This window comes from Solanum verrucosum, unplaced genomic scaffold (genome assembly GCF_900185275.1).
Source record: "Solanum verrucosum unplaced genomic scaffold, falcon-dt-bn FXZP01000261.1, whole genome shotgun sequence".
Lineage (NCBI taxonomy): Eukaryota > Viridiplantae > Streptophyta > Magnoliopsida > Solanales > Solanaceae > Solanum > Solanum verrucosum.
The window spans coordinates 7,888,441-7,911,266 of record NW_026019969.1 but is presented as its reverse complement, the minus strand read 5'-3'; the positions used below and the strand labels follow the sequence as shown (position 1 = coordinate 7,911,266).

The window sequence follows — 22,826 nt, the reverse complement described above, 5'->3', positions numbered from 1 at the left end:
GCAAAGCATAAGTGTCACGGAAGAAAATTAAAGTACCTAAAGGTGAGCACCAAGCAAAGAACAAATGTTCGATTAAATTAAGTTTTTTTTCAGAAAAACATGAAAAGAATATCAAAGTTTTGTCAGAATAATATTATTTGCTAACTGAAAAAAGTTTGAATTATTCTGAAAGAACTCCCGCAAGAAATTACTGACAGTGTGTAAAACATATTTTTGCTTTGCACCAAATCTTTCAAAAAGGTACTTCTCTAGAGAAAAAGTAAATGACAACTTTGCTTTGCTTAAAACAAAAGCTTATAAGGTACTACTATTTTCGTCTTAGAAAATGTTTATCACTACGTTATCATATTAAAAGTCAGTTATATTGCAAGTATCAAAGTTATTCTTTTAAAATAAACATGATATCCAATTATACCATTCTTTAATTTGAGACAGGCTAAAAAGAAGAAAAAAAATGTCACATAATAAAATAAATGAGATATCAATTTTAAAATAGGATGAAAAATCTCTCTCGAGCGTTTATGGAAGACAAAGGGGAAATCAAAGGGTGAAAATGAAGAGGGTATAAATACATTATTATTGTAAAATTTTCTTACACAATTAGATTACTATTACATGTTATACAATTAGATTATTATTATATTTTACAGCATGCAGCGTAATTTGTTTTGAAATTATAATTATCACATTTTAAAGAGGTTTATTCAGAGATATATTTAAATTACATGATGAGTAAGAAAGTTATTTACTCTTAACAATATTTATAATTTAAATTCTAAGTAATAATTATTCTTGCGTACATGTTAATTTTTTTTAAAACATTTGGGTTTATCAGTGTAGAAATAAATATGTGGAGACTATGATTACGTTAATTAAAAAATTAAGATTTATAGTGTATGGATTATTTTTATTAGCTTTGATTATGTCCAGAAAAATTCAAAATAAGAATTCATTTTTAAACTAAATAAAATTAAATGAATATCGATGATGAACTTAAGAATTTTTATTCTTGCGTACATGTTACTATTGAAGAAATTGCAAAATTTAGTGATTTGACATAGCTTTAGGCGGACAAATTACATAGCAGATATTTTGGTAAGCAAAGTTCCAAACAAATAAGAAATAACAAAGTCCTCAATTTGCAATTTGTATCTAGTTAAAAAACATTTCTATTTGACTTGTAAATTTGCAATCTCCATCGTATCTAGTTAAAAAACATCTCTATTTGATTTGTAAATTTGCAATCTCCATCGTATCTAGTTAAAAAACATCTCTATTTGACTTGTAATTAAATCATATATAAGTTGGCGCATTTTAACAATATTGCTATAATCACTTACTCATAATTAATTTCAGCATAAAATCTCACATAGGACTGTATAATATTTGGTTGAATGCATAAAAAAAATTTAATCGTTGCATAATAATGTACTTATTTACAAGGCGGAATACATAAACATACTCCTAAACTTGTTCGGTTTTCCTCTCAGGCACCTTAACTACGCCACCTTACTATTGAATCCCTAACCACCTATAATTTGTACCTTTTAGACACTATTAGTTGACATGGCACAAAACTTCAGCAGATATTTTTTATTGATTGTGCGCGTGAAATTCACCTTTCACACGTGGAAAGTGCAACAAATCAAAATACTCAAACCGTTTAAATAATTTACACATCAATCAACCTTGCCAAAATAAAAATCCAAATAAAACCTAGAAAACCAAAACATTTCAATAGTTTCAATAGTTCAACCCAAATAACTCTAAGAATTGATGCTTCAATATATAGATCCTTTGTTGTTGCCCTTCCGAATGGATCTTGATCAAGACATAATCCTACCATGTCCTTAAAACTCTTTGAAAATTTCTTGTAATACTTGTTGTTTTCTGTTTTCTCATTATGAAAAACTCGAAATTGCTTTGTGATTTTCATAAATAATGACTTTGAAGAAGGGCTTTGTGATTTTCATGAACATGGACTTTGAAGGAGAGAGATGAGACAGGGAATACCTTCCATCTGCTAATCAAGAGTAGTAATACCAAAGGACCAACATCAGCATTGAAATTGTACCCTATATATGAATGTATCACTTCAAGGGTCATACAATATGGTGTTCCGGCTATATTGGTGAACATTAAACACGAAGATAAGAAAGAAAACGATGACTCATAACCTGAAATTGGCTAAAAAAATTGATGCAAAAACTCCAAAATAAGCTAGCTTTATAGTTCCATCAAAATCTATAAGAAAAATCGATGAAGAAGAGAGATATTTTGAGCAGCTCCAACTTAAATATGACATTTAGAAAGAAGAGAAAGAAAAGAGAATCAAGAGAAATAGGGAGAAAACTAGGGTTACATAGATAAAAGAGAAAGAAGATGTGGTGGATTCCACATCAGCTCTTTTAAATCGTCTTCATGCGCTTAAGCGACATGAGAACACATTTTGTGTCATGTCAGTCAATACTGTTTAAAAGGTACAAATTATGGATGGTTCAGAAATTCAATAGGAATGTGGCGTAGTTAAGGTGTCTGAGAGGAAAAACCGAACAAGTTCAGGAACTTGAAATAGCAATATATATACTAATCCTACGAAAATTAAATTATTTAAAAACAAAACTATATTTAACCTTTGAAGTTTGAACACCAAATGAAAAAAAAAAACACTCTTTCCTTACTAATTCATACCTAAATTCTCTCTATATTATGATCCTCTCATTCTCATATGTAAATCAAACACCAAAGCTATATGTAAATCCAAATACTTAACATTTATATAAGTTTTTGTTGCAAACTTTTAACACGCAGCAGTTAAACAGTTAATTGTCCTTTTTTTTTTTTAATTACACACAGTCGCACACTGTGCATCTTGTTCTTCTTTCTCGCTCGCCGGTCCAAGACGCCTTTTAATCGATCCTTTTTAAAACCATAGTTGTTCATTTTCACTGAACCGGCTAAACACTCCAACAACCACCAACCCTCGCCGGGAAAGATCTATCAATATAGTCAGATCCATCTCCTTGTTGCTTCCATTTTGCGGGAACAGTTGAAAATATGCTGCGTCTAAGGGCTTTTCGCCCGACAAATGACAAGATCGTGAAGATTCAGATGCACCCGACGCATCCTTGGCTTGTCACAGCTGATGCATCCGATCACGTCTCCGTTTGGAATTGGGAACACCGACAGGTTTTTCTTCTCGTGAAAAGTTTTCGGCATTTTACTTTCTGTTTGTTGGATTGACAAATCTGAATTGGTCGCCAGATTATTTATGAACTGAAACCCGGTGGCGTTGATGAGCGGCGTTTGGTTGGTGCCAAACTGGAAAAGCTTGCCGAGGGTGAATCAGGTTAGTGTGCTTATTAATTTTTTGCTAGTTATTATTTGGTTGGCATGTCAGTAGCATCAACAATATCTACTACTACGATTCAATCCCAAACTTCTGGGGTAGGGTATATGCTTCATCTTAAATTGATTCATTTTTCGCTGACGGTCATCTTACTTTGAATCTCCTCCTTTACCGCTTGGGACTGACTATATGAGATAACATTAGGATGGTAAGCCAAAATAGGTAGAATTTAGATTGAGATGTCAATGCTATGCATAGATGTAGAACTTAGCTGGTGAACTCAACAATAAAAAGAAAACTTAGCTGGTGAACTCATTGTTATGCAGGTATGCTGCAGATTGTATAATGACAAAGGAATCGGAAACTGGGAAGTGACTAGTGATAGTCACCAAATTGGTGACTTTATTTATTATTGTTATAAAATTATGCACTGCATTTTGCAAAATTCCAATGAGTGGAAAGCTAAAGTACTACTTGTAGAAAAAGAAAAGTAATTGAAGGTAGTCTCTAAGGTAGTGAGAGAAATCACACTCTAATTAGAGAATTTAGTAGTTCAATTTTGATTTAGTTGTTTATTGATGGAATGCCAGATAGACCTTTACTTGATAAGATGAGTGTTGATACAGACCTAAGTCAAATCTCGAACACTTGTATTTGAGCAAATCTTAGCTTCTTGTATTTTGGCATATGTAGGGAAAGCTCGGTTGAACTTTCCTCTTGCGAGAGACACTAGAATGTGATTTTTCTCTTGAGATTAGCATAGCCTGGTCGTGGACATGACACTCTATAAAGGAGATCAATTAGATTACCGGTGTTAAAATATCTTCTTCTTTTTTAAATAGTTGTGATGTATGGACCAACTTGTGCACCTTGAACTGTACAAAGAATTCTCTGAGCTCATTTCAATTCTCTTGTACACTTTTTGTTCAAATTCTTTTGACTGGTTATATATATTTAAGAGGAATCTTTTCATATGTTCATTTCTCTATGTCACAAATCCTTGCTGACCTGTATATTATATACAGTAAGTGGAAAAACTTTAGTCTGGCCTTTTTAGAGAGGGGATGACGATTAGATTAAGATTTGGCTTTTCAATGGTCCATTTGCATTGCCCTCATAGCTTTAATGTCTGTATTGGGAGTATCTCCTTCAATCTCTCTCTTTGCACATGGCTCTCCTACTCCCCCTTTTTTAGTTTTTTTATTAATGCCTAAGTGATTCCGCCCTGGTGACTTTACAAGGTGTAGTCGGTCTCGTTCGGTAGGTTGACAATCAACATAAAATAGTCTAACTATGATAATCTTTTCAATTTTGATAAGAACAGAATGAATACACAGAATTCATATAGCCAAACGATCTGAGCCCAGTCAATTTGATATTGAGGCATAGTTGATTGATTGATGTACCTTGGAAGTAATTTGACACTATGATTAATAGTACTTTTGGAAGGTCAATAGCCAGAAAAAGGGTGGGGATTTCCGTGGGAAGAGAACAACATTCTTGTCAATATCGAAATCTCTTGAATGTGTGAGACTTCAAGATTCATGAGAAAAAGTTGCTTTGACTATTGAAAGACTGATATATGATTTTCTTTAAGAGGTGATACGTTAACATATTATTTAAGTGGGAATTAGGAAGGAGGCCATATGAATGTTATTGACGTCTAAAGTAATAGAACTTGATATCCTTCAGCATGAACTGATATGCACTAGAAGTTATGTTCATAAGGAGTGGTGGATGTTGCAAATGAGAACTCTCATCCTACTGCATTTGATTGGTATGGTGGGGGTGGGGAGGGGGGGGGGGCGGTATGAGCTGGTGATGCTATTGTTTTAGTTTCCTATTGGATGTTGTGTTGAGATTCTAAATTCTTCTTGAGTGTTTTTTTTTTCAAGAAAGTTGAGATTCTAAATTCTAGTGGCTTGGGTTAGTGGTGCTGGTCAAATGTATATTCACTCTATGAATTTGACCTTTTAAGGTTGGAGTAAATCAGTGAGAATTGGCTCACAGTATTGAACAAATTATGCATTCGATTGAGCTGCAATGCATGTTGTGGGTAGTGGGCTAACTAACCCTATAGGAGTCCATAATTTTTTTTTGCACATTGGCTCACTTTATTCATGTCAGTGAATTATATTTTTTTTGATAAGATAAGTGGTATTAATAACAGCATCAGGAAGATGCATAATTTACAAGATATGGCATTTGAGCTTACAAAAAAATCTCTAGCTAACTATACAAACTATCTAAGCCAGAGCTAATGAGTTAGTAAAATCCTGAAGTTGTTCTGCATTAACAGCAGGATACAAGTTGGTCCAACTAAACAAATTTTCAGTGCACCTAGTCTTCAAAATGCCTAAAGCAGTTGACTCTCCATCAAAACATCTCTTGTTCCTCTCTAACCAAATACACCAAAAAATACAAGCAGGTATCATAATCCAGATCTTCTTGATGGCTTTGTCAACTTTCCATAGACTCCAACTCTCATATGCATCCTTAACAGTGAGGGGTGTGGTCCAATTGATGCCAGAGAGACAAAAAATCATGCTCCATAATTCTGAGGCCACCTCACAATGAAGAAGAAGGTGTCTGGGGGTTTCAGCCTCTTTTTTGCACATATAGCATCTGTTTGGGAATTGGATTTTTCTTTTCTTTATGTTGTCTTGGGTGAGACATGCCTCATATAAAGCTATCCAGTTAAAAAAAACTACCTTAGTCATCTATCTTTTGAACCTTCTCTTTATATTTGAATGCAGAGCCTAGAGGGAAACCTACAGAAGCCATACGAGGTGGGAGGTAATTGATGCTTACCCCGGACTTCCATATTTTTCCAGTTTCCGTAGTGTCTTTGTTGAGTCTTACTATGCCATTTTGGTGCATGGTTCAAGTGTAAAGCAGGTTAGCTTTTACGATGATGATGTACGCTTTTGGCAACTCTGGCGTAATCAGTCTGCTGCTGCTGAGTCTCCAGCAGCTGCTGGTCATGTCACTTCAACTTTTACTTCTCCTGCTGCATCAACCAAAGGACGCCATTTTCTTGTTATTTGTTGTGAGAATAAAGCTATTTTTTTGGACTTGGTGACGATGCGTGGTCGCGATGTACCGAAGCAGGAACTTGACAACAGATCACTTCTATGGCAAGTCTTAAATCCATCAAGTTCTTTTTTTGTGTTATCCAGCCTTTTGGACTTTAATGGTTCTTAACAAATTTAATCTTCTTGAATCCGCCCAAAAGTTAAACTATCTTTTTGCAACTATTTTTTAAGACTGCCATTTCCTACGAAATTAAGTTTTCTAGGCTACTATTTGATTGAATCAGTGTTTCCAACTACCAGTCAAGTTAGAGCATCTCAAGTTTGTCTCACTTAATCAACGGTTCACTAAATGTGCTTACTATCCTACCTTTTAGTCATTACAGAAATTACTCTTCAGCTGGTGTATACTTCTTTGTCATACTGGTGTTTAGTGTTCTGCTGACAAAAATTGTTCTCTGGGTTATAGAATGTTGGAAAAATGCATATCTGATTATCTTAATTTGCTTGGTCTTATGAATTTCTTGCAGTATGGTGTTCCTGTCTAAAACAACTGCTGTTGATGGCCCTCTTGTGGCTTTTGGAGGGTCAGATGGTGTAATTAGAGTTCTTTCAATGATAACATGGAAGGTCTCATTTTTGAATATTTGGTTTGTCAAGTCTTTCTGATATTTGTTCCATTCATTGTCAAAATGAGTAGATGAATAACTCTCCCGCTTCTTCTCTGCAGCTTGCACGAAGATACACAGGAGGTCACAAGGGAGCAATTTCTTGTTTGATGAATTTCATGGCTGCTTCTGGCGAGGTTCTTGTTATGCTTCCAGTGGATATTTAGATCCCCTTTTTATCACCCTACACTATGTAGGACTTGAATTATTTTAGTACTTCATCTTTTTATCCGGAACCTAGTGTTTCCATCTATAATTCAAGTTATAGGCTGGGCTTCAAAAGTGTGTCCTTGATTTATACTTGGCTATATGGAGTTTGTAGGTGTTTGGACATGATTTAGTTGAAGTTTGAAAAAAAAGAAGAGTATTTGAAGTTGAAGTTAGAAAAGGGTTTTTGTTAGTTTTGTTCTAGCTGGTCTTCGTAAAAAAAAAAAAGTTTGGTTTAGCTGGTTTCCTTTTTTTGATGTGCTTGAAATTTTCCTATTCTCGCTTCTCAATAGATTTTGAGATGTGTATTTCGATAAAAAGATGGTACTATTCAGGCCAAGATATAGTGCATCGTTTGCAGCTTTTATATGAGTTAAACTTGCAATTTGTGTGCATTTATTAAAGTTACCAGTTTCAAAATAAATAAAAAATTGTGTGCATTTATCTTCTTTGTGCAGAGGAATCAGCCAAAAGAGATTTGAGTATCACATCTCTCTTTTAGACTTCTAAGGCTTGTTAGCTAAGAACAAAGTGTGTGTCCTAAGTGCTATTCCTAGTAAAGGAAACATAGTGGCAGCATAGATCTCCAACATAGCTAATGTATTTTTTCCCCTATCCTTAGTGTGTCGGATTACTTCAATATGAGTTCATTACTCAACAGTTGTGTGTTTAGTACCCCAGAAAAATAATAATAGATCTTGATTGTGAAAAGTATGTTTTCCAGTTTTTATGAGATAATCCAGAGAGCTGAAAGTAAATTTCATCTACAATGAAGTACTTTAACTTGAAGAATGGTGTTCTCTATCTAACAACTTAAAACATTTTTTTTGACGAGTAACAACTTGAACTTTTAGATGTGGTGGTTCATACATTTCAATTGAAGTGGACTTAGGTTCTCTTGAGTACTTCTTGCCTTGGCAATTCATTTACTGTTAGATAGAAAATCTTAAATGAAGCTAATGATTTGTCAGGATAATATTGGTTTTTCTGTCAGAGAGAAGCAAGGGAAAAAAGGGAAACATCTATCTAAGGTCCTTGGCTTGCATGGTTCTGTACCTAGTTCACTTTGCAGTTAATACATTTTAAAATGGAACTGGATTACAGAAAGTTACCATTCTCAAAAAAATGAAACTGGATTACAGAAGCATATGTGCTTGCTCTCCATCCATTCAACATGTGCACATAAGCACATAGCAAGCACATATGCTCATAGGGACTTTAAGCGAAAAACGCAAATAAAGTGTGGGCTTTAATAAAAAAAGGCGCAAAGGGAGAAAAGAAAACAAATATATATGTTTAGTTCAAGACTACTAATTATAAACATGAATGACAAATATATGACCGAAGAAATTGAAAAAAATTTATGATAAAGTGAAATATCAATTATGTAGTGTCACTTCTTCATAAGAGGCTCATTGGCAAGGAAACGTTTGCCTTAGAACCTTGATGACGACACTGAAGCGCACATAAAGCGAGGTAAAGCGCTCAACACGTTTTGAGCCTCACTTCAGGGCTTAAGCGCGCTTAAAGCGCACCTTTGATAACACTGAGTTCGATAAAAGAAAACGAATTGTTGTTACGATGAATATGGAAATTTTACTCTTGAGATTTGTTACTGTCGACAGAACTGCTGGAAGTGACAATTTTGTGTTTTTGTATAATTTACACAAACGAATGACTAGGATTGTTGCACTTCTAATATTTTCTGTTTGATATCTCATTGCAATTTCCTTTGCTATGTATATGCAGTCTCTTCTAGTTTCTGGTGGTAGTGACGGATTGCTTGTACTTTGGAGTGCAGACAACGCTCTTGATTCAAGAGAGCTTGTTCCTAAGCTCAGCTTAAAAGTATCTTCTTATTCCTTTTAGTTTCTATCCTTTTAAATAGCTACTGCAATTTAATTTCATCAAGTAAGATTTTCAATTGTCGATGTTAAAAGCACAAATGAGAACAATTCAGTCTGCGGAAGAATAGACCAAATAAACAAGGCTGGTGTTCCATTTGATGTGTTTCCACTCATTTACCAGTTTGTAGTTCCTAGTATTAGATGAGGAGAAGCCCCCCACCCCCCATGCACACACACAAGCACACACACAGACACAAGAAGGAAGCATAAAAAAACCTAGCGTATTACTATTTTTTGGTATACTTCTTGTATATGGGTGTTTCCTGCCCGAACATCAATAGAACTTATTTCTTTATCCCAAAAATACAAAAGTATAGAAGTTTGAAAGAATTGAGTAGAAAGACTGGCCTCCTGGTGCCCAACTCTGCCTCTTTTAACACAGAAACAGCATTTTATCAGAAGTCTTTATCTTTCATAGCATTCATAGTCCTTTCATATTTCAAAAATTTGTTCTGTTATTTTTCATTTCATTATTAACCACTTTGTCCTTTTGCATGGATTGCACCTGGAAAACCAATGATAGATGAAAGTTGATTGAACTGCAAATCCTTGAAGTTTTTCTTGACCTTCCAATGTTATACTTTATAGGCTCATGATGGTGGGGTTATTGCTGTTGAGCTCTCCAGAGTTATTGGTAATGCACCACAGCTCATTACTATTGGTGCTGATAAAACATTAGCAATCTGGGACACCATCTCTTTTAAGGTATGGTACTAGATCTGTTGGATTTGTTGCTTTACACATAGCGAAAATAATTCTGATAATATTAATTTCAACCCAATTGCAGGAATTGCGTCGAATAAAACCTGTTCCAAAACTAGCTTGTCATAGTGTAGCATCGTGGTGCCACCCACGGGCTCCCAACCTTGATATCTTGACGTGTGTCAAAGATTCCCATATATGGTAGGCATACTTCACAGACCTCCCTTAGTTGGAGTTTTGTTAACACTGCTTGTAGTCTTCCCTTTCTGGGCAGAACATGATACTCTGTTGCAACTTTGCAGGGCTGTCGAGCACCCCACCTATTCTGCTCTTACAAGGCCGTTGTGTGAACTTTCTGCACTAGTACCTCCACAATTACTTGTCTCTCACAAGAAGCTGAAGGTGAAACTACTATAGATAAACAATGTGGTTTATCTTAACATTTTCCTTGCTATAAATCTTGTCTTTCAAATCTTACCTATTTTTCCTTATGCAACTTCTTAGTTTTTGGAAGATTGATAATTTGAAGTGTTAAATCTACACTATGAAGTATGATGGTGGGAAAAATGAATAACCAATATATGTTTATTATTTTAGGACGAGCAAAGCCTTCCTGTTTGAAGTTCGGCTATTGTTATAGCTTACAGTATCTCTTTAATAGGAAGAATTTATACTAGTTTCTTCTACTAGATGATTTTGAGGATTGTTTACACACTCCATCATATCTTATAGGGTTAAGATTCTATATCAGAAGGCATCTAATTATTTGATTTTTTGAAGATGACTAGACTACAATTTTTTTATGTTTTTCTCTCTGGCCTTGTAGGTTTATTCTATGGTTGCACATCCTTTACAGCCACACCTTGTAGCTACTGGAACCAATATTGGCATTATTCTCTGCGAATTTGATCAGAAGTCTCTTCCTCCTGTAGCAGTACTGCCAACACCAACAGAAAGTCATGAACATACTGCTGTCTATGTAGTTGAAAGGGAATTGAAGCTGTTGCAATTTCAGTTATCTAACACCACTGCTCCAGCACTCGGAAGTAATGGGTCTTTGAGTGACACAGGAAGGTTCAGAGGAGAGATTCCTGAGCAACTCCACGTCAAACAAACCAAAAAGCATATTACTACTCCAGCTCCGCACGATTCTTACTCAGTTCTTTCTGTCAGCAGTTCTGGGAAGTAAGTGGTTCCCAGACATCAGGCTTAGCATAGCAGCCGGCATCTAGTATCTTCAACATTGTCTTGATTCATCTTGTTGCCTCATATTGTTCCATCATCTCTATAATATTTTTTAAAAACTTCTATTATCCTGTTTTACAAGGTTTCGAACGGTAATGTTTTGCAGGTATCTAGCAATTGTATGGCCTGATATACCTTACTTCTCTATCTACAAAGTCAGTGATTGGTCAATTGTTGATTCTGGAAGTGCAAGGCTTTTGGCTTGGGATACTTGTCGAGATAGGTTTGCTTTGTTGGAGTCTGCACTTCCTCCTAGAATTCCCATCATTCCAAAAGGTTCATCAAGAAAAGCGAAGGAAGCTGCTGCAGCTGCAGCACAGGCAGCAGCAGCTGCTGCTTCTGCTGCTTCTTCTGCCACTGTTCAAGTTCGTATATTGCTGGATGACGGGACATCAAATGTATTAATGAAGTCGGTGGGAAGCCGGAGTGAACCAGTTATTGGCTTGCATGGAGGGGCATTACTTGGTGTGGCCTATCGAACTTCGCGAAGGGTTAGTGCTGCTGCTGCTACAGCAATTTCAACAATTCAATCTATGCCATTATCAGGCTATGGAGGTAGTTCTGTATCTTCATTTAGCACTATGGAAGACGGTTCTCAAAAATCTGCAGCTGAAGCAGCACCTCAGAACTTCCAACTATATAGCTGGGAAACATTTCAACCAGTGGGTGGTCTTCTTCCTCAACCAGATTGGACCGCATGGGATCAAACAGTTGAGTATTGTGCTTTTGGTTATCCACAGCACATTGTCATATGTTCCTTGCGTCCACAGTTTAGATACTTGGGGGATGTTGCAATTCCTTTTGCCACTGGGGCAGTTTGGCAGCGAAGGCAGTTATTTGTTGCTACACCTACTACTGTTGAGTGTGTTTTTGTGGATGCCGGGGTTGCGCCTATTGACATAGAAACGAAAAGAAGAAAAGAGGAAATGAAACTTAAAGAAGCACAGTCAAGAGGTATTGCTGAACATGGAGAATTAGCCTTGATAACAGTCGACAATCAACAATCAAATCCACAAGAGAGGATAGCATTGAGACCCCCAATGTTACAAGTTGTGCGATTGGCTTCTTTTCAGCATGCACCCTCTATTCCTCCATTTCTGTCATTACCTAGACAGTCAAAAGTTGATGGTGATGCATCGAGTGTGCTCAAGGAGATGGAAGCTCGTAAGGCTAATGAGGTGGCAGTTGGTGGTGGTGGGGTTGCAGTAGCTGTCACTCGTTTTCCTGCAGAGCAAACACGTCCAGTTGGACCTCTTGTTATTGTAGGTGTTCGAGATGGTGTTCTTTGGCTAATTGATCGATACATGTGTGCTCATGCAATATCCCTTAGCCATCCTGGTATCCGTTGTCGATGTTTGGCAGCTTATGGAGATGCTGTAAGTGCTGTAAAATGGGCCAGTCGACTTGGCAGAGAACATCATGATGATTTAGCGCAATTTATGCTTGGGATGGGTTATGCTACTGAAGCACTTCATTTACCTGGAATATCCAAGAGTTTAGAGTTTGATCTGGCCCTGCAGAGTAATGATTTGAAAAGAGCGCTTCAGTGCCTTCTAACCATGAGCAACAGCAGAGATATTGGGCAAGAAACTGTTGGATTGGATCTGAACGATCTTATGAACATGACTAAGAAAAAGGAAAATGTTGTTGAAGCTGTTCAAGGAGTAGTTAAATTTGCCAAGGAGTTTATGGAACTCATTGATGCTGCAGATGCTACAGCACAAGCTGATATTGCTCGTGAAGCTCTTAAAAGACTAGCTGCTGCTGGTTCTATAAAGGGAGCTCTACGAGGTCAGGAATTAAGAGGCGTTGCTTTACGGCTTGCAAATCATGGGGAGTTGACACGACTCAGTGTATGTCACTTGCTTTGTTTCTGATTTTTTTCCAATTGGCTATATTGACATGACTTTTTCTTTTTTAAGTAAATCTACTAGGCAGGGTACCTAGTAGCTCATTTAATTGATTTTCTCAAATAAACCCTTTACAATGTAAATAAGCTAAGTAAATCATGAATGAGGTTTAAAATAAGCTAAGTAAATCATGAATGAGCTACCGTATGTGTAACTAATATGTGACCTACCCATTGACCAACACTGGACCATAGCTAGTGCTTCAATTCTGGGCAGTGGCATAAGTGTGTCCCAACTAACAGGATCAAAACTGGACAGTAGAGTTAGGCAAACAAATAGCTTGATTGTGAATTCCATCATCATCTTCTGGAAGCTTAAACTCTCGACTGTGGCCATTGACTGTGTTACCTGCTTTTTTTTTCAGATGCTCATATACATTTGAATTTTTAGCTGGCTCTTGGCTCCTTTATAACTTTTCGCTTGATAATAATTTTCCCCAAGACTGAATTTATCATATATGCTATCAGATTTAAATTAATTTAACCTAGAAGATTAACCATTGATTTACATTTCTGCATTATATTATTTTCCTATAATTCTTGGTCTTAAGGAATCAAGAAAGCAGTCAAACTCAAAGGATCATTCAGTTTTTCTGCGTCTAGTGTATTCTGTCACCCCCCCTCCACTTGACTCTGCTAACATGATAGGAGTTCCTTATGATATTTGAGATTGATTGGATCAGTTGCATGACAGGGTTCAGTGTATATTTACTAAACGTTTTAAGAGAATAATTTCCTCATATAGTGACAAATAAATCTTTTGCAGAACTTGGTAAACAACTTGATATCAGTTGGTGCGGGACGGGAGGCTGCATTTGCAGCTGCACTTTTGGGAGACAATGTACTTATGGAGAAAGCATGGCAGGAAACTGGGATGCTTGCTGAGGCTGTACTACATGCACATGTAAAATTTCGTTTTCTAAATGTTTGATTTGTGTTTGACCTATGAGTTAGGGCTTCAAGTAGTAGTGTCCATCTTCTACTTTATAGATTCTAACTCTTGATTTAGTATTTGTTACTTATGGTCTCATTTTTTCAGGCTCATGGCCGACCTTCAATGAGAACCTTGGTCCAGTCATGGAACAAAATGTTGCAGAAGGAGATGGAACATACTCCATCAATGAAAACTGATGCCGCAGCTGCATTTCTGGCCTCCCTCGAGGGGCCTAAGCTCACAAGTTTGGCAGATGCTGCGAAGAAGCCCCCAATTGAAATTCTGCCACCTGGTATGGCATCTCTATACGGTCCAAATCCCGGTCAAGCCAAACCTCTTTTGGGGAAGCCGGGGTTGCCACAACCTGGCAAACCACTACTTCTGGAAGGATCTAAAACAACAGCACCAATGGCTTCTGTTCCTGCTGGAAGCAACACATCTGCAACATCAGAATCCGGTGTTCCTCCTAAATCAGAAAATGGGGCTTCCACTACACCAGAATCAGGTAATCCACCTGCGTCAGACTCTGGTGCTGCACCGGCATCAGACTCTGGTGCTGCACCTGCAGCAGACTCTGGTGCTGCACCCTCAGCAGACTCTGGTGCTGCACCCGCATCAGAAACTGGCACTGCACCCACGACAGAAACTGGCACTGCACCCACGACAGAAACTGGCGCTGCACCACCCGAGACAGAAACTGGTGCTACACCGCCCGTGATAGAATCTGGTGCTGCACCCGCAACAGAAACCGGTGCCACTCCTGCAGAATCAAGTACAACCCAAACATCGAACTTGGATTCTTCAGTTGCTGCTGATGCAATTGTGCCTGCTACACCAGCATTGAATGAATCAGACTATCTGGCGTTGGTCCCATCAACATCGGCTCCTGTAGAACCAACTACAATTGGCGCAATTGTTCCATCAACTTCAGCCACGGGTCCACCACCTGTGACAGATAACAAGAAACCAAGTGTTCCTGATGAACGTCTAATGATTGATTTTTCTTGACGTTCTCTTACTGCACGCTCACCTTTCCATGCAGATTCTCTGCCGTACGAGTGGTATGGATTCCTTGCATTACATTTCTAATTGTGGAGTACAATATCTATCTATACTCGTTTATATGCATAAAGCACTACACATGCTGCAGTAGAATCTGTGAGTTGATAGGATTGTTATATTATAGTAGGCGTTAGGATTGTTTTGTTAATATAAGTTTGTCCTGTCTGATCCTTATTCTTTGATTTGGTGGAATTTTGCCAATCCACGTTATCTTGTGCTCCGTTTTCCTTGATTTTGTAACCTTTATGTTTTCATGTAATTTGATTATTCCCCTCATTATTTTGTGCTGCGGCTTCCTTTTTCTTGGATAGACTTATTTTTTATTTGGTTGAAATTCTTAGGGATAAACATGCCCGTGAGTTGTGACACTCTATTCTGGGGCTTATTACTCTTTCAGCATTTCACTGCTTCTGTATTCACCGTCTGTTTCATGGTATTTAAGTTGACCTCCAGATTTCGATTTTATCACTATAAACTGTAGTTTGAGATTTGAACCAATCAAATAGTATCTTTTAAAAAAAAGAAGGAAAATAAGAGACATCGTCAAAATATTGGATGGGGAAGTTTCTATTTATGTTCAGAACTAATCAACATTTTTGAGCCTTTTGTCAAGTTTGACCGTAGTTGGAGTTTCAAAATGGCCTTCAGTTTTGAATCTTTATTGTATGTCTTCCAACTAACATTGCACTTATTTCTTTCCCATCTGCTTTTAACACATGAAATATAGGCGTCAAAAGTTGACTGCTTAAATGTGAAATAGGATTTTCTTTTAATTTGAACCAAATAATCAAACTATGAAATTTGAGTTCTCACCTAAATGATTAAGTTTGAATAATTTCTCATCTATCATATAAAGAAGTTTATTTTGCACCAACTCCAGGTATTAATTTGGTCATGCGATTTATCTTTTTCTAATTTTCACTTAAATAAAGTTTATATGATTACAATGACTTATTTTCTTGGTTTAATGAATCGAAGTGATTCAAATATCTTAGTATCAATATCTCGATTGTAAAATAATTACTAATATCTTTAATAATTTGTTTCCATATTTTAGACGATCAATGTTGCGAATTATCTGCCGATTGTATTTTCTGTTTACCAAAAAAGAGAGAAAAATCTTTATTCCTAGTGGGACCATGTGGTTTCGTCAAACTTGGTTCAAATTCTATATTTGTCTTGAAAAATGTAATGAATATGGTTAAACTACTTAAATGAACCAGAATCTTGAATCTATAAACTTCAAATTTTGATTTCGCCTCTAGTTACTCTATTTAAATGGACCAGAATCTTGAACCCATAAACATTTAATTGAAACAATGTCGTAGTTTTATAAACATAAACGGTTCTTTCGTCATTAAAATTAAAATGGATGTAGAATAAGGATCTCCCAGGTCCCATTGTGAAGCACCAAAGTAGCTAGAATTAGACAAAAGAATAAAGGAAAAGAGAACTTTAAATTGAACAAATTCCAAAATATAGGAGGATTTTACTTTCAAGTTGGATGAAGAGGGAAGTGGAAAAGCACAAAATGTGGACAAAAGTTTACTCTATGACATAAAAGCACTTGCAGAATCTTATCACATTTTTATGGACGGAGAATAAGATTGGGCGGAATACAAATCGCACTTATAAAATGTAAAGACTATGAGAGTTAATTCCGTGTAAGGCAAAATGGCCTAATAGCCCCTTAAAGCGTGATTACGCTATTTTGCCTTTAAATTATTTATCAAAAATAATAAATAAATATTTTCAACGATATTACCTATGATATTTTTTTTATACGTAAAAAATTGTTGTGCTAAATTACTTGTTCCCAAAAGAGAGTTGAATAAATTCCTCAATGTGTGTTCAAATTTTAAATGTATTAGGTGGTCCCTATTTCTTTAGAGACGGTGACACATTTAATATAAGTTTTATTTTGAAAAAACAAAACAGAAGTGGAGACAGAGAACAAAATAAACATGGCGTCTAGAATTAGGTGTGCTTTATTATTTTTTATATTAATAATCAAGTCTTTGGAAAATTAATTGAGGAAAAGTAGCATACTTAATTAGTCTTTAAGAAAATGTGTTATTCATTTGTTGTATTGTTTTTTTATTCCTTTCTAAGAGCTCTTATTTTTTTGTTTGGCAAGTGATTCAAGTTCACAATCTTAAAATTGATGGTGAATGTTTTTGCTACGTGAGCAATCTCTCATATTTTATTTGTAGGGTTAAGATCCTAAAAAAAGTTTTTTATATATAGTAAGTAGGGATGGCAATAGGGTGAATCGAGCATACCCACTTTTTATTTTTAGTGTATATATAGATTTTGAATCAATCACGAACACTAGATTTAAGATTTTAAGTTCAAATTTTAGACACTATTTTTATTTTTATAGAAAATTTAAATTTGACGTAGCACTAAAAAGTTAAATTGACTTGGTTTTTCATTTTTAAAAATAGTATCTTGGTTGAATTTCGAAAACAAAAAATAATTTTTACAAATATTTTTGTACGTAGTAATTTTTATTTATGTTTGAAAGAGATTTTTTTGTCAATGTAACCGCAAAAAAGCTAACTTGTTCTTGAAGAAGAAGCCAAAGTAATGAAAATATAACAACCAAAGGTGTCCCATAACTCCAAAGTCGCTGGACTTGAAGCAAACGCCATATAACACGTTGCTCTCTCTCTTTCCTTTTTGTTCCCTCATTTTCCCCAGAAAACAAACCCTTGTTGCGGCGGTGAAACATTTCTCTTTCCCTCGAAAAAACACTCCGATGTCCAAAACCTAGCTGTTCAACTCCGCCGCCGTCGCGGTTGCTGCCGAAGCCGACATCTCCGTTTTCTTCTGTTACATCGCTATTATGCCGACTTATACAGCAATAGCCTTTGAGAATCTACTCGAACCTCGTGTTCGAAAATCCTATGGAAAGCAAGTGCTAAACGAGAGAAATGAAGAAGAAAAAGTGGTGGAGGATATTGAACCACCGCCTGCCCCGGCGAATCATATATTTATATCACCGGCGTTGTATATAACTCCTGAACCAGCTCCGATTCCGGAGACTTCTTCTGGTTCGTTGTCTCCTTCTCCTTATTTAGTCAACCACAAGCGGCGTGGCGGTGGAGAAGCATTTGCGAACCGGAAACTTGATGGATTGGAGGAAGTTGAGCAAGTTAACGAAAAGACTGATTTGGATTTGGATTTGGATTTGAATTTGAATTTGAATTTGGAAGAGGAGCTAGCTGAGGAAAATTTGTTTGAGGAAGATGAGGGATTTTTGGATCCGAGATGTGATGCGTTAAGTGTTGGTAGTGTTAATGAGGTGAAAGGGCTTGATTGCCGGAGCTATGTGTCTGTTCAAGGGGAGTTCTTTGATGCAGATGAAGGTATAAATTGGCTTCTGCTTTGCAATTTAATAATTCTTTCTATGGTTTTAATATGTAAATCTGTGAAAATAGGCTATGTTGATCTGCTGAAATCACTAATAACCTATTAGTATGTGTTTGATATTTTGTTAAGACCAGTGGATATTTTTTATCTTATTGACAGCAGTATTCTTGAGGTTAAGCTTATTCTCTCTGCCTAGTCCCTCTGAGTAAATTGTCACTACATGCTCTAGTTTATAAACAGGGTATTAAAGAGAAGAAATGATTTGAGTTGTATATTTCCATCTAAATCTGAATTGTTGACTAGAATAGCAATTCAACCGCCTACTCCATCTTCCCCTTAAGCCTACGTTACAGCTATCTGATCTTATATTACAGAAACATATCGAAGATTTACAGAAGTGAGAACATTTTGCCTAGGTGCATCTGGCATTCATAGAGGATAAAATAAAATAAGGTTGTCATAGATGGTTTGAACATGTCCTGTGTAGATATGCATATCCATGAGTGAGGCAATATATTGAAAGTGGTAAAAGGTTATGATGTAGAGAATTTTTCTCCAGACGCCTAGTCTTTCAATATTATAGCTAAGAGCAAAAGAAGATGGAAGCAAAAAATAGATGTAGGTGAAACCAACTAGTTGTTCACAAGGTTTAGTTCTTGTTGCTACACTTAGATGAGGTTCAATTTATGTCAGGAGGCATTTGTTTTTTAGAGACTTTCTGTGTAAGGATAATCCTGATGCCATAGTTGTTCTTTCTACAGAACCCCTAATGTGACTTAAAAATCAGATTGGAATTAGTATAGTTGATCTTATTAGAAGTCAAGAGAAGTTCTTTCTACAGAACCCCTAATGTGACTTAAATATCAGATTAGGATTGGAATATTTGATCAAATAAGGAGTCAAAACTGGAATGAAATAGTGGGGGACAAAATACATAATGCTTTCAACTACTTTGGAATTTAACTTAATTTAATTGTTGTCGTACGGTAGAAGACTGGCAGAAAATATCGGTGCGTTATAGTCCAGCACGTGTAAAAAATGAAAAGTTGTATCCTAGAAATTTTTATGATTGTGGCTCAGTTGAGTAATGTTTATGCTTTCCAAGTTAAGGTGATGATTGATGGCAGGATGCTGTATTTTGACAGCTGTCAAACAAAATCTGTCATGTTGCCTAGATAATTCTTGCAATACTACTATGAATGTAATTGCTCTATTATGATAGCTGTCAGACAAAAAGTCATGTTTCCTAGGTAATTCCTACAGTCTATGATGAGTGTACTTTTCTTTATGATGGTACCTCAGATTTCTCCGTGGAAGGGTCGTCTCTGAATGGATCTACATGTGGACCTAATATTGAATGGGAACTGCGCACCACAAAGCTCAAACTCCTTGAGGAGATTGAAAGAAGAAAAACCGCGGAAGATGCTCTTAATATGATGCGATGCCAGTGGCAGAACATTAGTACTGTTCTATCTCAGGCAGGGTTAACACTTCCTTCTCCTTCAGATGTCATTGGTGATATACAGCCTGATAATGCTTCAATTGAGCAGCTCTATCAGGAAGTAGTTGTCTCAAGATTTGTTGCTGAAGCAATTGGAAAAGGTCAAGCTCGTGCAGAAGCTGAACTAGCTGCAGAATCAATTCTTGAGTCAAAAAACCAGGAGATTTCAAGGTTGAGAGACAGGCTCCGATACTATGAGGCTGTAAATCATGAGATGTCCCAGAGAAATCAGGAAATCATTGGTAGGTGTTGCTTCTCTTGCTCTACTCAGTTCCTACTTGTAACAACTCTGATAAATGTCCCTTACCATCAAGGCATTGACAGGTTTCGTCGTAATAGCTAATAGTGTTGGGGCTTGCTTCAGCTTTAATTTCCTATAACTGAGAGAATCTTATATCCCATTCAAAAGAAGTACATCTAGGATGAGTGTGTACCTTGCATTCACATAAAACACTTGGTTGGCGTCTCTCTCAATCAGCCAGGCACCTTTACTTAGGCGAAATGTATATCCAATTTCCCCTAGTTCCATAGACTATGCTATATAATAACTTGTAGTTGTAGAATACTTCTGAGCTAGTCACAACCTTCATTTATTGTCAGACGCACATCTGTTTGATTAGATCCATCATTCAATTAAGGTTCTGCATTATCTGATATGAGCAAGATACTGCAATATTTGGCCTACATGTCATACTCTGCCCTGATTAACGTTGAATGGAGTGGGTTATTGCTTCTGCTGCCGGCTTATTCAACGTGTACAGACAGTGACATGGTGATTTGCAGAATTAATGTAGCGGAATACTTTTATCTAACTTTTTCGAACGATCTACCTTGTTGGTTGCCGATTCTTGGTTTAAAGCCCCTTGGTCAGGATTATTTATCAGTTGAGAGTCGTAGCTTGGGAAAACTGTAACTTTTAATTTATTTTTGGCTTTAAAGACCCTTGGTCAGGATTATCTTTACTTAGTTGGAAAACCGCCATTTCATTTAGTGTAGCTTTAATAATAACCTACTTGTTTCAAAAATCTCTCAGTAGCTCCTATATTTTGAATGTGATAGTTGAAATATATGCTTATGCTACTACAAGTGATGTCATTTCTTTATCCGAGTGACAATTTCATTTCAAACATTCTGCAGATGTTGCACGGAAGCAGCGGCAGAGGAAAAGGACCCAGAAGAAGTGGCTATGGAGTTGTATAGGGCTCTCTGCTGCCATTGGCGTTTCAGTGGTTGCTTATAAGTACCTGCCACAAGCAAGTAAACATCAACCAAGTTCATACTCCAATGAATCAACAAGTGCTGGCACTCACAAAACTGCCTAACAAAATTTGTTAATTTGCTCAGCCAACATGAGATCGGGTTTTAAGAAGAGTTACATATAGGTTAGGTCTTGCGGGAATAAACATGGCTTCACGCTGCAGTTTTGCTCCTCTAATAAAAGTTGGATGAGCTAGTTAATCTTCGAAGTTTTAACAGTTGGTGGTGGTGCTAGATGAAAAGGGTTTTTGCTTAGTGCCTGTGCCGATCAGATTCAAGGCTGTTAAGTTTGCTCACTTAATAATAGTGACCTGAGTTTGTACTGCAGTTTTGGCTGTACTCAATGTTGATATCTCTGTATTGGGTACAGTTCACAACTCGGTAGATGATCAAGCCAGATCAGTTCATGTTTGTATACGTTAGGCAGTCGGTAGGAATGATGTACCTGCTTCCATCTGTGATGTAACGTTTCTATTCAGTTATTAATTAAAGAGAGAGATCTCTGTAATGTTGGTTTGAGAGTTCCACCATTGGAAATAGGGTAATGACATCTCTGTTGATGGTCTGTGAAGGGAAAATAAAAACTAGATGAGCTGGGTAATAAAGAATAGAGAGCTCTTCCTTGGTCGCAAATGGAACTGCACATTTCTTCCGTCTTTTTTCATGTCAATATAATAAAATACTATATAATGATTTATCCAATTAATAATATATTATTAGTGTTCCCAAGTATACAAGAAAAAATCTCATGGAGAAAAGTCCAGCTAAACATAGTGGAAGCAACACAAGGCGTGCAGGGATTATGGCATCCATTTCTTATCATGATATTATGGGACCGTCCCTTCAGAGATAACCCATAATCAATCATCAACCATTTCCAACTAGAGGGACTGAAAAGGAAAAAAACGTCATAAATCACCCATTTTGATGAGCACGATTCTGCTAAATTTTATTTGCTTCTTGTCAATAATCCAATTTTTCATGTGTTACGAGGAGGGACAAGCAAGTTTCGCTTCGCTTGGCAGCAGGAAATCTATTTTGAAATTCTAAAGTGTGTTGTGTTCAAATCGAATTTGAATAACACATGACAGAGGTGGAATGACTAATATGATAGTGTACCAAGAGAGGGAGAAAAGAAAGTAATATTTATACATAGAGAAGTAGTAGTGTTGTTGGCTACTAAGAGATTCAGTTAGAGTAGGAGTAGGCTACATATGCATGAGTCCTAAGTAGAATATACGGGAAAATGTAACATTTCTGGAAAAAGTTTTTACATATATGCATGAGTTTTTTAAAAAAAGTTATGGGGTGAGAGAGGCTCGAACTCTCGACCTCAGGATTACTCAGAAGCTATGAGACCTACGAGCTAGCCAACTGCGCCACCACCCCTTATTGTTTGAATTCCTTTTGCTTTTAACTCAAAACATTGACAAAATAAGTGGAGGTCTTTTCTGAAGAAACCAAAAAGAAAAAGTAGCAATAGAACCATAAGTAAAGAGAAAGAAAGTCACTATTGTAATTTGTATGTATGCCCGAAGAAAGTTGTCTACTCATTTTAATCACTTATGAGGAAATGGGGTGAGAGAGGCTCGAACTCTCGACCTCAGGATCACTCAGAAGCTATGAGACCTACGCGCCACCACCCCCTCATGCTATCCGTTCACTCTTTTCTGTATTT

General features: G+C 36.6%; 2 protein-coding genes across 4 annotated transcripts; both read left to right on the top strand.

Moving 5' to 3' along the window:
* The first annotated feature begins 2,889 nt into the window (after window positions 1-2,889).
* Window positions 2,890-15,297, top strand: LOC125816919 (uncharacterized). 3 transcript variants are annotated; one of them, XM_049496582.1, is made up of 14 exons: window positions 2,890-3,189; window positions 3,265-3,349; window positions 6,106-6,145; window positions 6,238-6,486; window positions 6,912-7,011; window positions 7,112-7,186; window positions 9,006-9,104; window positions 9,752-9,868; window positions 9,951-10,066; window positions 10,168-10,267; window positions 10,692-11,050; window positions 11,217-12,963; window positions 13,786-13,923; window positions 14,059-15,297. In XM_049496582.1, the coding sequence occupies exons 1-14, from the start codon at window positions 3,058-3,060 to the stop codon at window positions 14,959-14,961; spliced, it is 4,260 nt and encodes a 1,419-aa protein (XP_049352539.1). In that variant the 5' UTR covers window positions 2,890-3,057; the 3' UTR covers window positions 14,962-15,297. The 3 variants fall into 3 exon arrangements, with proteins under 3 accessions (XP_049352539.1, XP_049352540.1, XP_049352541.1); XM_049496583.1 differs by lacking the exons at window positions 2,890-3,189; window positions 3,265-3,349; window positions 6,106-6,145; window positions 6,238-6,486 and adding an exon at window positions 6,719-6,807; XM_049496584.1 differs by lacking the exons at window positions 2,890-3,189; window positions 3,265-3,349; window positions 6,106-6,145; window positions 6,238-6,486 and having other exon boundaries at window positions 6,912-7,031.
* A 2,344-nt stretch (window positions 15,298-17,641) lies between these two features.
* LOC125816118 (uncharacterized) lies at window positions 17,642-21,656 on the top strand. Its single transcript, XM_049495711.1, has 3 exons — window positions 17,642-18,386; window positions 19,693-20,133; window positions 21,029-21,656. The coding sequence occupies exons 1-3, from the start codon at window positions 17,864-17,866 to the stop codon at window positions 21,211-21,213; spliced, it is 1,149 nt and encodes a 382-aa protein (XP_049351668.1). The 5' UTR covers window positions 17,642-17,863; the 3' UTR covers window positions 21,214-21,656.
* Window positions 21,657-22,826: the final 1,170 nt, after the last annotated feature.